The following is a 14259-nucleotide window of genomic DNA, read 5'->3' as shown; positions in this document are numbered from 1 at the left end:
CCTATTGCTCCATATAACCGCTCCCTATAACTCCTATTGCACCATATTACCTCTCCCTATAACTCCGCCTATTGCTCCATATAACCGCGCTCTATAACTCCTCCTATTGCTCCATATAACCTCTCCCTATAACTCCTCCTATTGCTCAATATAACCGCTCCCTATAACTCCTCCTATTGCCCCATATAACCTCCCTATAACTCCTCCTATTGCTCCATATAACCTCTCCCTATAACTCCTCCTATTGCTCCATATAACATCTCCCTATAACTCCTCCTATTGCCCCATATAGCCGCTCCCTATAACTCCGCCTATTGCTCCATATAACCGCTCCCTATAACTCCTCCTATTAACACTCCTCAAATCTCTGCAACCGTTTATCTCCAAAATTGCCTTGGTACAAGAGTCACTAATTCGTTCACATACAACCAACATGGTCGCCAGACCACTTTCTGTTTCGGCCATTTTGGAAAGCATCAGGGTTTTGAGAATTGGCCTAGGCGTTCCAACTGGCGAAGTGGAACAGTAGCCAGCGGCCATGCTGTTTTAACCCGTGTCATCGGGGAGCTGTAGTAAATAAATATTAAATAATAAATAATAGTAAATATATATATACTAGCTGAGAGCCCCGGCGTTGCCCGGTATGTTTGTGGTGTGGGGGTGGCATTTGGGTGGGGAGTGGTCCACGCGGCCCATGGCGGTGTGCGGTGGTACTGCTGCTGTGGCTGTACTGATGGTGATTGTATCGGTGTGCTGATTTGGGAGGGTTTGTTGCTGATGTGGGGGTGCGGATGTGGGTGTGCCGATGGGGAGGTGCGAAGGTGGCAATGTGTGAGTGCTGATGGTGTTGATGGGGGCTGGGAATGGTGGGGAGCCGAGAATGCCAGTGTGCTGGGGGGGCATGGGATACCGGTGTGCTGATGTGGTGGTGCTGGGGATAGTGTGTGTGTGTGTATACACACGTGTGTGTGTGTGTATGTATACACACGTGTGTGTGTATACATGTGTGTATACATGTTTGTGTGTGTGTATACATGTTTGTGTGTGTGTGTGTGTACGTGTACGTGTGTGTACGTGTACGTGTGTATGTCTAAATGTGTGTGTATACTTGTGTGTGTATACATGTGTGTGTATACATGTGTGTGTGTATACATGTGTGTGTGTATACATGTGTGTGTGTATACATGTGTGTGTGTATACATGTGTGTGTGTATACATGTGTGTGTGTATACATGTGTGTGTGTATACATGTGTGTGTGTGTATACATGTGTGTGTGTGTATACATGTGTGTGTGTGTATACATGTGTGTGTGTGTATACATGTGTGTGTGTGTGTATACATGTGTGTGTATACATGTGTGTGTGTGTGTATACATGTGTGTGTGTGTATACATGTGTGTGTGTATACATGTGTGTGTGTGTGTGTATATACATGTGTGTGTGTGTATACGTGTGTGTGTGTGTATACATGTGTGTGTATACATGATGTGTATGTATATGTGTGTGTGTGTGTGTGTGTATACATGTGTGTGTGTGTGTATGTCTACATATGTGTGTGTTTGACTCCATGTGTGTGTACATGTGTGTGAGTATACGTGTACATGTGTACGTGTGTGCGTGTGTACGTGTATGTGTGTACGTGCGTGTGCATACATGTGTGTGTGTGTATACGTGTGTGTATACATGTGTGTGTATACATGTGTATGTATACGTGTGTGTGTGTGTGTGTGTGTGTGTGTGTATGACTCCATGTGTGTGTGTACGTGTACATGTTTGTGAGTATACGTGTACATGTGTATACGTGTGTGTCTACATGTGTGTGTGTATGACTCCATGTGTGTGTGTACGTGTACATATTTGTGAGTATACGTGTACGTGTGTACGTGTGTACGTGTGTGTGCGTGTCTACGTGCATGTGCGTGTCTACGTGTGTGTGCGTGTCTACGTGCGTGTGCTTGTGTACGTGCGTGTCTGTGTGCGTGTGCATGTCTAAGTGCGTGTCTACGTGCGTGTGCGTGTCTACGTGCATGTCTACTTGCGTGTGCGTGTCTACGTGCGTGTGCGTGTCTACGTGCGCCTGCGTGTCTACGTGCGCCTGTGTGTATACGTGTGCCTGCGTGTATACGTGTGTCAACATGTGCCTGTGTATGTACGTGTGTGTGTACACGTGTGTGTACGTGTGTGTGTCTACGTGTATGTGTGTGTATACGTGTGTCTATGTGTGTGTGTATACGTGTGCCTACGTGTGTGTGTGTGTGTATACGTATGCCTACTTGTGTGTGTGTATACGTATACGTGTGTGTGTATATACGTGTGTGTGTATACATGTGTATAAGTGTGTCTGTGTGTATACGTGTGTCTGCTGTGTGTATACGTGTGTCTGCTGTGTGTATACGTGTGTCTGCTGTGTGTATACGTGTGTCTGCTGTGTGTATACGTGTGTCTGCTGTGTGTATACGTGTGTCTGCGTGTGTCTGCTGTGTGTATACGTGTGTCTGTATAGGTGTCTGTATAGGTGTGTGTGTGTGTGTGTCTGTGTACGTGTGTGTGTCTGTGTACGTGTGTGTGTGCCTACATGTGTGTGTCTACATCTGTGTGTGTGTGTGTCTACATGTGTGTGTGTCTACATGTGTGTTTGTGTACGTGTGTGTGTGTGTGTGTCTTATGTATAGAGATATATATAGTGTGTGTGTGTGTGTGTGTGTGTGTGTGTGTGTGTGTGTGTGTGTGTGTGTGTGTGTGTGTGTGTGTGTGTGTGTGTATATATATATATATATATATATATATATTGTGACAAACGGCTTACTCCGGGGCTCCGCCGTCTGTCCGGGACTGTTAGAACACGGTCTTTTAGGGTAGGTTAAATGATGAGACGTCACATACTGTTCCTTTAAACAGGCTATACCTGGTTTATTCAGTCCCAGGCACTGGGACTGCTACAGTGTAAACAGAAAACAAAGCCAAACAAAAAGCTGCTCGTCTGAGCGATAACTTAAAACTTAGATGTCCCTGACTCAGAGTTGGAAGTGGCTTGTCCACTTCCACCAACAAAATAAGTACCTTTGCAGTCTTTAGACAAACTAACAGAATGAATGAAGCGATTTGGGAAAGAGGCTTTCTCACCCCTCTGCAGTTCAGCAGCCTTCCAGGCTCTTGGGCGGGGCCCAGAGGAAACAGGTCTTATATACCTGAACTCTAATCAGCATGACAGGTGACAGAAAACAGGCAGCAGACAAACTGTGGAATGGAGTGCCTGTACCACGAGGCTGCCCTGTTCAGCTTAGACAGGACAGAAACTGTTCAGTATCCTGGGAGCCCTGTATATGGAGTTTATTACCAACCCCTGGTTTCTGTCACATATCCTCCCCCCCAGCTCAGACCTCGAGGGGTGAGCGACCATGGATATTAGGGAGTGCATCCTTGACAACCCGTCGGCATTGCCATGTTTGTGCCCCGACCTGTGTTCCACAGAAAATTTAAAGGGCTGTAGGCTTAGGAACCACCTGGTCACCCTAGCGTTCTTCTCCCTATTTTGACACATCCAGGTAAGGGGTGCATGATCTGTGACCAATCGGAACTTTCTCCCCAACAGATAATACTTGAGTGTCTCTACAGCCCACTTTATTGCGAGACACTCTTTCTCGACTATGGAGTAATTTTTCTCCTGGGGATTTAGTTTCCTACTTAAATAAAGGATGGGGTGCTCCTCCCCTTGAGACTCCTGGGAGAGTACCGCCCCCAGCCCTACCTCAGATGCGTCGGTTTGGACTACGAACTCTTTGGAGAAGTCAGGTGTGACCAACACTGGTTGGGCACAGAGAGCTTCTTTCAGGCTTCTAAAGGCCTGTTCGGCTTCGGGGGACCACTTTACCATTAGCGGTCCTCTTGCTTTTGTGAGGTCGGTTAGTGGGGTTGCCTTAGTTGCAAAATTGGGAATAAACCTCCTATAGTAGCCAATTAACCCCAAAAAGGTCCTTACTTGTTTTTTTGTGACTGGCCTTGGCCAATTTTGTATCGCCTCTACTTTGAGTGTTTGTGGTTTGAGTAACCCTCTACCAATAGAATACCCCAGATACTTGGCCTCCTCCAGACCAATAGTGCATTTAGCGGGGTTAGCAGTTAGTCCAGCAGACCGAACTGCGTCGAGCACAGCTTGGACCTTTGGAAGGTGGGACTGCCAATCTTCACTATGGATTACCACATCATCCAGGTAGGCGGCAGCATACCGAACATGTGGTTTTAAAATTTTATCCATCATTCTTTGGAATGTGGCGGGAGCTCCATGTAAGCCAAAAGGCAGCACCTTATATTGAAAGAGGCCGTCTGGGGTTGAGAAGGCTGTTTTTTCTTTTGCCCTTTCTGTGAGGGGAACCTGCCAGTACCCTTTTGTTAGGTCTAGGGTTGTGAGATATCGGGCTTTGCCCAGTCTCTCTACAAGTTCATCCACCCTGGGCATAGGATAAGTATCAAATTTTGACACCGCATTTAGTTTCCGGTAGTCATTACAAAACCTTGTTGTACCGTCTGGCTTTGGGACTAAAACTATAGGGCTGTTCCACCCACTTTGGGATTCCTCAATTACGCCTAGTTTTAGCATTTTTTTAACCTCTAAACTTATAGCCTCTCTCTTGGCCTCTGGGATTCGGTACGGTTTAAGGTTAACTCGGACCCCCGGTTCAGAGACTATGTCATGTTTAATTACGTTAGTTTTACCTGGCTGTGTAGAGAAGATTTCTTTGTTCCTTCTCACTAAACTCTGGACCTCTCGTTTCTGATGCACGGACAGTGTTTCAGCTATGCTAACCTCTGGGTCAGTTTCTTGATTCTCTGACGGACCTGGGGGTACTAGGGTTAACAAGACCTCTCTATCTTTCCAGGGCTTGAGTAGGTTTATATGGTAAATTTGCTCAGGTTTCCTCCTACCTGGCTGCCTTACCCTATAATTTACTTCTCCCACTCTTTCCAAGACCTCATATGGCCCATGCCATTTAGCAAGGAATTTACTCTCCACGGTGGGAACCAGAACTAGTACCCTATCACCTGGAAAAAAAATTCTGACCCTAGCACCCTTATTATACGTATTCCTTTGTGCTTCTTGAGCTTTCTCCATGTGTTCCCTCACTATGGGTAGGACTGCAGCAATGCGGTCCTGCATCTGGGCAACATGCTCTATTACACTTCTGTAAGGGGTAACCTCGTGTTCCCAAGTTTCTTTGGCTATATCCAGTAAGCCCCTTGGATGTCGGCCATACAATAGTTCAAACGGGGAGAAGCCTGTGGATGACTGGGGAACTTCCCTAATGGCAAATAACAGGTATGGTAACAAACAGTCCCAGTTTTTCCCATCCTTATCGACCGCCCGGCGTAACATGCTCTTTAAGGTTTTATTGAACCTTTCCACTAAACCATCTGTTTGTGGATGATAGACTGAGGTTCTGAGATGCTTGATTTTTAGGAGTTTACATAGCTCTTTTGTTACTTGGGACATAAATGGTGTTCCCTGGTCAGATAAGATCTCTTTAGGAATTCCGACCCGGGAAAACAGAAGTACTAACTCTTTTGCTATGTTTTTAGCAGAGGTGCTACGTAGGGGAACTGCCTCCGGATATCGGGTAGCATAATCTAATATTACCAATATATGCTGATGTCCCCTAGCAGACTTTATTAGGGGTCCTACTAGATCCATAGCAATCCGGTCAAATGGTACCTCTATTATGGGAAGGGGTACCAATGGGCTGCGGTATGCTTTGAACGAGGCGGTGATCTGACATTCTGGGCATGAGGAACAATAGTTTGTAATTTCTGCCAGAACCCCAGGCCAATAAAAGCTTCGGAGAACCTTTTCTTTTGTCTTTTCCACCCCTAGGTGTCCCCCCAATGGATGACTATGTGCGAGGTGTAATACTACGTTACGGAATGTCCGTGGTACCAACAATTGTTTAGTTGTAACTGATTTTCTTTTATCAACCCGATATACTAGGTCGTTCTCTACCTCGAAGTAGGGGTAAGCAAGTGACCTATCTGGTTGGCCATGAGTACTATTCTGGTCCCGTATATTTCCCCTTGCTACCGCTAATGTGGGGTCCTCCCACTGGGCCTTCTTAAAACTCCCAGGACTGACCTCTAGGTCAGCGAGGGTCTTATCCTGTACTGGGGTGGTAAGTGCCTGATCAACATCTTGATTTGGGGTATTCCCTACCAAAGTAGTGATGGGGAAGGGAATTTCACAGCACTCCTCCTTTTCCCCCTTCTTATTTGGGCCCTCGTCAACATCCATTTCTGAAAAAGGGAAAGGATTTGTTTCTTCTAACACTTCGTTATGGTCCGCTATTGAACTCTGGGCGCTATTCTGAGCTGGGGACCACATTTTTAGAAAATGGGGAAAGTCGGTCCCTATTAACACATCATGTGCCAGTTTGGGTACAACACCCACCTTGAAATCTAAAGAACCAAATTCTGTTTCAAAAAAAACATCAACAGTGGAATATTCATGATTATCCCCATGTATACAACAAATTGCCACTCTTTGTGAACTGTTTATCTGTTTCTTCTTAATGGGCAATAGGTATTCGGACACTAGTGTGACCATGCTCCCAGAGTCAAGAAGTGCCCGAACCCTCTTACCATTAACCTTTACAAATGCCCACAGATGGTTATTCAAGGGGTCCTCTGGGCTAGGGCCCATACATTGGGACAACAGCGAATAAGGTTCCACGCTGTTGCATTGCATGGGCTCATCATTTAGTGGGCAGATTTTTGCTGTGTGGCCCCTCTCATGACAATTTACACATTTAGGTACATAGTCTGTGTCCCACTTAGAGCCTTTTCCCGGCTCCCCATGTTGGCTATTGCCCTTAGTGTGCGAACCACTGTTGCTGGAGCGGCGTGAAGGTGGTCGCCGCTCTTCAGCGCCCCTTAACCCCGGTACCCTTTTACCGTCTCTGGAAGAGTCCTGGAACCTCGGGTAGTGGGGTTGCTCCACGACTGTGGGTTGCGGGTGCTCTTCTGCTGCACTGTACCTTTCTACAAGGGCCACAAGCTCATCCGCATTGTGGGGGTCACTCCGACTGACCCAACGACGTAAGGCAGAGGGAAGTTTCCTCAAGAACTGGTCCATGACCAACCGTTCCACGATGTGGCTTGCTGAGTTGATCTCGGGTTGTAGCCACTTCCGGGCGAGGTGGATGAGGTCATACATCTGGCTTCGGGTGGCTTTATCCATCGTGAAGGACCATGCGTGAAACCTTTGGGCACGAACAGCCGTGGTTACGCCAAGGCGGGCGAGGATCTCGAACTTCAACTTTGCATAGACGTTAGCTTCGGCTGGCTCTAGATCAAAGTAAGCCTTCTGGGGTTCGCCGCTTAGGAAGGGTGCGATTAGACCAGCCCACTCAGCTTCTGGCCATCCCTCTCTCTGTGCCGTGCGTTCAAACGTGAGAAGATAGGCTTCCACATCATCCAAGGGTCCCATCTTCTGAAGGTAGTGGCTTGCCCTGGTCATTTTCGGAACTGGGGCTGCCGCTGCCAGTGGAAGGTTACGGATAGTCCCCCTCAGGATCTCGAGTTCCTGCTGTAAGCCCTGAGCGAACCGCTGTTGCTCCTCTCTCAGCAAGCGGTTTGTCTCTTGCTGGTGTGCATTCGCGTTTTGCAGGGCTTCATTCGTCTGTTGCTGGTTTGCATTCGTCTGTTGCTGGTTTGCATTCGCCTGTTGCTGGTTGGCATTAATCTCTTGCTGGGCTATTAGCAGCTGTTGCTGGGCTGCATTCGTCTGCTGCTGGTTTGCATTAGTTTCTTGCTGGGCTATTAATAGCTGTTGCTGGGTTTCATTCGCGTCTTTCTGGGCAGCGACATTGCGTACCAGCGCACCCACCACGTCTTCCATCTTGTTTGCAGAGGATGAAAAAAACTTTTTTTTTTTTTTTTTTCTTCAAAGTTCTTCAACCCGCAGACCCCCTAGTGCTCTGCCCGCATTCTCCACCATATGTGACAAACGGCTTACTCCGGGGCTCCGCCGTCTGTCCGGGACTGTTAGAACACGGTCTTTTAGGGTAGGTTAAATGATGAGACGTCACGTACTGTTCCTTTAAACAGGCTATGCCTGGTTTATTCAGTCCCAGGCACTGGGACTGCTACAGTGTAAACAGAAAACAAAGCCAAACAAAAAGCTGCTCGTCTGAGCGATAACTTAAAACTTAGATGTCCCTGACTCAGAGTTGGAAGTGGCTTGTCCACTTCCACCAACAAAATAAGTACCTTTGCAGTCTTTAGACAAACTAACAGAATGAATGAAGCGATTTGGGAAAGAGGCTTTCTCACCCCTCTGCAGTTCAGCAGCCTCCCAGGCTCTTGGGCGGGGCCCAGAGGAAACAGGAAACAGGTCTTATATACCTGAACTCTAATCAGCATGACAGGTGACAGAAAACAGGCAGCAGACAAACTGTGGAATGGAGTGCCTGTACCACGAGGCTGCCCTGTTCAGCTTAGACAGGACAGAAACTGTTCAGTATCCTGGGAGCCCTGTATATGGAGTTTATTACCAACCCCTGGTTTCTGTCACAATATGTATAGAGATATATATAGTGTGTGTGTGTGTGTGTGTGTGTGTGCAGCACGGGGCATGTGGAGGGGGGAGGGGGGAGAGCAGCACGGGGCATGTGGAGGGGGGGAGAGCAGCACGGGGCATGTGGAGGGGGGGTGAGCAGCACGGGGCATGTGGAGGGGGGGTGAGCAGCACGGGGCATGTGGAGGGTCCCTCCTGCAAGGCTGGCGGGAGCCCCCCCCCCGCTGGCCTCCGCCTCGAGGTGAGGCGGCGGTGCCGAGGAGCATTGCAGGCGGCGCCGGGTAGGCTGGGCGGGAGAGGTGAGGCGGTGCCGAGGGGGCCGGAGGGGGTGAAGGGCAGGGCCGGGGGGGGGGTGAAGGGCATGGCTGGGGGGGGGGGGGTGAAGGGCATGGCTGGGGGGGGGGGGTGAAGGGCATGGCTGGGGGGGGGGGTGAAGGGCATGGCTGGGGGGGGGGTGAAGGGCATGGCTGGGGGGGGGGGTGAAGGGCATGGCTGGGGGGGGGTGAAGGGCATGGCTGGGGGGGGGGGTGAAGGGCATGGCTGGGGGGGGGGGGTGAAGGGCATGGCTGGGGGGGGGTGAAGGGCATGGCTGGGGGGGGGGGTGAAGGGCATGGCTGGGGGGGGGTGAAGGGCTGGGCGGGGGGGTGAAGGGCCGGGCGGGGGGGTGAAGGGCCGGGCCGGGTGAAGCGCCGGGGGGGGGGTGAAGCGCCGGGCCGGGGTGAAAGATCCCTTCCCCTGCGGTAACTTACCTCGCACCGGGCCGCGCTCCTACTCGGGTTCCTCGGCGTCTCCGTTCCCCCCGGCGAGGCGGAGCTGAGACGCTCAGGTCAGGAGGTGGTGTGGGCCGTGGCCCGTGCAGAGAGAGCCGGAGCAGCGCGCGCGGAGATGGTGAGCTGGGGGCGCGGCCTCTAGGCCTGAAGGTGCGAGCGTGCTCTGGGGGGGGGGGGGAGAGGGGGAGCACCGGGAGAGAGGGAGCACCGGGAGAGAGGGTGAGCACCGGGGGAGAGGGAGCACCGGGAGAGAGGGTGAGCACCGGGGGAGAGGGAGCACCGGGAGAGAGGGTGATGTTGAGGTCCCGCGGAGTGGTGATAGGGGGGGGTTCGGTTGTTGCGGGCCAGCCGCGGGGGGGGGGTCAAGGCCGGGCAGCCGTTAAGGAGGGTGGAGTGTGTGTGTGTTGAGGAGGGTGTGTGTGTGTGTGTGTGTGTGTGTGTGTGTGTGTGTGTGCGTTGAGGAGGGTGGAGTGAGTGTGTGTGAGTGTGTGCGAGTTGAGGAGTGTGTGTGTGTGTGTGTGTGTGTGTGTGTGTGTGTGTGTGTGTGTGTGTGTGTGTGTGTGCGTTGAGGAGGGTGGAGTGAGTGTGTGTTTTTTTGGCCCGTCACTCCGCCTCAGGCCAATGAGAGGTGTGCGGGGGCGGGCGGCCCAAGGGACCAATGAGATTTCCCCTAGGGACACCGGACATCCAGCAGGCAGGCAGGCAGGCATGCATGCATGCATGCATGCAGGCAGGCAGGCAGGCATACAGTGCTTTCACTAATATAGTATAAGATATATATATATATATATATATAGATATATATATATATATATATATATAGATATATATATATATATATATATATATATAGATATATATATATATATATATATAGATATATATATATATATGTCCAAAAGCAACATAATTTTTGTTTTCTTTACATTGTTATGACCTCAGCTGTAAGCCAATTCAGGCGATATAAGTAGAAACATGGGCATTTGATGGCAGATAAGAACCACTTGGGAAACCGGGCCTGTTCATTTTCCTATCTGGTTAAACCTCAGATCCCATTTGATCCTTGGGTTTCTTTCGTATTTAGTATAGACGTCTATCCCAAATATTCCCTTACTGTATTATCCTCTACCACCGGGCCAACTCCAGTCTTCCAGGGCCAGGGACAGGTCAGGTTTTAAGGATATCCCTGCTTCAGCACAGGTGACACAACCAGTGGCTCATCTATTGACTGCAGGGATATTCTTAAAACCTGACCTGTTGGAGGCCCGTGAAGACTGGATTGGCCATGCCTGCTCTCCCATCACTGTTGGTAGGCTAAGTCACAAATCCAGCACCCCTAAGTCTGCCAACCTCCAGCTTCGGAAAATGACCTCTGTACTTTGTTATAAAGCACTCTCTCTCCCATGCTGTAAATCGTAAGGTCCTTAAATCATTACCGATAAGTTTGAGATATGGTCTCCAAACCTGAAAACAGTATAATGACATCATGTTAGGTTTAATGATGCATCTCATGAATATATAGAATATTTGAACAATTATATAAGTCCAAAAAATAATTTGCGAAGTTTGATCAAAGTTTAATTGGAAGATGTGCATTTCTATAACTCTACCCATGTCTCTCTAATTAGGTGATTTGCTACAGGGGAGGAGGGTGGCACTAATAAGCATACCGTACACACACACACACACACACACACACACACACACACACATACTGGACAAACACACATACATATACACTGTGCATACACACACATATATATACTGTGTTTATATATATGTATATATATATATATATTATGACAAACGGCTTACTCCGGGGCTCCGCCGTCTGTCCGGGACTGTTAGAACACAGTCTTTTAGGGTAGGTTAAATGATGAGGCGTAACGTGCTGTTCCTTTAAACAGGCTATGCCTGGTTTATTCAGTCTCAGGCACTGAGACTGCCAAAGTGCAAACAACAGAAACACAGCAAAACAAAAAGCTGTTCACCTGAGCAATAACTTAACTTAGGTTTTCCCTGACTCAGGGTTGAAGTGGCTTTTCCACTTCCAACAACAAAACAAGGAACTTTGCAGTTTTAGACAAAAAAGAGCAGAATGATTTAACCTGTTTGGGGAGAGGCTTTTCCCCTCTCTGCTTCCAGCAGCCTTGCTGCCTCCAGGCTCTTGGGGAGAGGGAAGAGGAACCAGGAAATCAGTCTTACATACCTGATTTCTAATTAGCATGACAGGTGACAGAAATCAGGCAGCAGACAAACTCTGGTCTGGATCCCTCATCCCTCAGTTCCAGCACTTGCCAAACTGTGGGATGGAGTGCATGTATTATGAGGCTGCACTTCCAGCCTAAACAGGATAGAAACTGTTCAGTATCCTGGGAGCCCTATATATGGAATTTATTACCATCCCCTGGTTTCTGTCACAATATATATATATATATATATATATATATATATATATATATATATATATATATATATATATATATATATAAAAACACATATACACACTGTGCATACACACACAAAGATATATATACATTAGATAAATACATATATACATACATATGTACACATGCAGACACTTTCATATATACGTACACACATACTCACCTATACATATATAATCACATAAACATACACACAGATATATACATATACTGTACATATCTAACTTGTATTTGGTTAAAATACAGACTGCAGCCAAGTGCAACAGAATAAATGACGATTACCGTAGGACATGCTTTAAGCAGATGGTTCCGCTGTATTGAATACAGTATGTTCTGTTTTAGGATACGGAGAATGCAGGAGACATTAAAAGTCACACGGCCACAGCCACAGTAAACATTGAGATCTGGGACGTGGATGATAAACCCCCCCAGTTCCTGCCCTGCAGGATGGTTGGAACTAAGATCTGTATCAATGATGGGTACAGAGGCAACGTGACCCGATCAGAACACGCGGTGAGTGTGGAAAACTGTGTATCCATGGACCATAGGTCCCTCTGTCTGTATCAATGTCACCCCACAAATAGACGGAGATACTGGATGGGCTATAGGTTCCTTCGTGTCAGTGTCACAGAACAGACTGAATGGACCATAGATACCCCATGCCTGTGTCACTATACCACCTTGTGGTCGGAGAGACAGACTACATAGAACAAAGTTCCCTGCTGCCTATGTAACCCTGCCTTGGGAGGGATGGATCCCACAGGGCGTAAGTCCATAGGTTCCTTCTATCTGCGTCATTCTATGACAGGAGGCACAGTTACCCACGTCAGCTTCTATGCTGTAAACTAAACGTGTTCAATGAAAACATGTCAGGTCAGGAGTGAGGCATCTCAGGGTACCTCCGGTTAAATGTTATCTCCTGGTTATCTCACTGTGACGTCTCTAGGCGGAATAAATAAGGCTAATAAAGTGTCACAGCCTTTGGACTTTCTCCTGTCACTTTTCTCCAGAAAAATCACTTTTGCTATTAATTCCTTTAAAAAGTACTTCATTTTGTTATGACTCCCCATTATCTTGGATTTCCGCTACATATTTATAAGGAGGTTAAATAGTTTCCCATATCCCATAACCACCAGCAGAGGTGATAAAAAAAAAAGTTCTGCCGCATTAGTTAACACACAAAATGGACGACGTGCCCTTCCAGCCAATCGGGATGTGACTTTGTTTTCTGTATAAAGTCTGAACAGGAGCCCTTGCATGCAGTATTGCTACGTTTGCACATCCTTCCAAAGGGGTTTGGGGACATATACAAGATATGAGGAACAATGAACTGCACTCCACTGGTCTTCTGCAAAAGCTAATTGGCAATTAATTAAAAAATAATAAAGGTGTTGGACCTTTTTAAAGATACACAATAGTAAAATTACGTGCTATATACACACACACACACACCTTCTAAACAGTGACACCAGCAGGGACTATTTTCAACTAAATAGTGATACAGTGTTTTCTGGAAACCAATGAAATGCTGTTCATTGTTCCTCGTAACTTTGTTTTCTGTCAGGAATGCCACTGATTTGTCATCTTGTTATAGACGGGGGCGCTGATTTTAACACCCGCTCCTTTATATGCTGTGGATGGGGATGTGGGGATTAATGATCCCATTGATTACGAAATCGTTAGCGGTAAGTATTATTAAATATACGTCACCACCGTTGTTTTTAAAGTAACAATCCACTCATGTCAATGGAAAGTGGAATTAACCCTTTAACCCATTAAACATGTCACTGTCATCAGGTCACTTTGGTCTTACATGAGACTGACCCTTTATCTCATTAAACATGTCATGGTCATTGAATCCTGAATTTATTGCATGACGTTCGCATACGTTTATATTCCCATGTTTTCCTTTCTCTCTGTGTTCTAACATTTCCTTTCATAATTGCTACTTTTATGCCCTTTATATTATGATCGGGGCTACAGGTGTTGTCCCAAAGGTGTAAGGTGTTTATTTCTGATTGATGGTGTAGTGATGCATATTAATTTTCCTTACGTTTTTTCCAATACTGTTTCACCTATATAAAATCCACTATTAGGGCATTGTGTGCATGTTATAAGGTACAGTATGCAATGTTGGATGAAGCACAGCACAGGTGAAGGAGTCCAGAATTGTATACTCCTGTGTGTCTGTGTGATTTAGGTATTCTGTCTCTGTGTGGAATGTGTGGGAAGGTCTCACATCTTTTGTGGTGACAGGGAACTGAGTTGTGATCTGTGGCCTGTAAAAAGGAGCTCCTCACCATAAGCAGTTTTAAGTTTGGTGGTTGTCCTAAGGAGAGTAGGGATGGTTCTAGAAATATTTATTTCAATCTGTCATCTTTATGGAGGGTTGTTTGTAGATCTTTAGCCATTTTGCATAGGTAGGGTGACCAGATGTCCCTGGTTTTTGAATGTCTGTCCCGGCTGCCCCGCATTCTTTAAA

The 14259-nt window shown here is 47.3% G+C and overlaps 1 protein-coding gene across 7 annotated transcripts in view; it reads left to right on the top strand.

Annotated features, from left to right (window-relative positions):
* The window catches only part of CDHR5 (cadherin related family member 5), a 78202-nt gene that overhangs the window by 39390 nt on the left and 24553 nt on the right, over positions 1–14259 (top strand). For all 7 annotated transcript variants that reach the window (XM_075566809.1, XM_075566806.1, XM_075566808.1 and 4 more), the window contains exons 7-8: positions 12120–12290; positions 13372–13462. In XM_075566809.1, coding sequence (XP_075422924.1) covers positions 12120–12290; positions 13372–13462 — 262 coding nt within the window. The remainder of the gene's footprint in view (positions 1–12119; positions 12291–13371; positions 13463–14259) is intronic.

Source organism: Ascaphus truei, chromosome 12, assembly GCF_040206685.1.
Source record: "Ascaphus truei isolate aAscTru1 chromosome 12, aAscTru1.hap1, whole genome shotgun sequence".
NCBI classification, from domain to species: domain Eukaryota; kingdom Metazoa; phylum Chordata; class Amphibia; order Anura; family Ascaphidae; genus Ascaphus; species Ascaphus truei.
The sequence above is the reverse complement of the archived record's forward strand: the minus strand, read 5'-3'. Positions and strand labels throughout refer to the sequence as shown.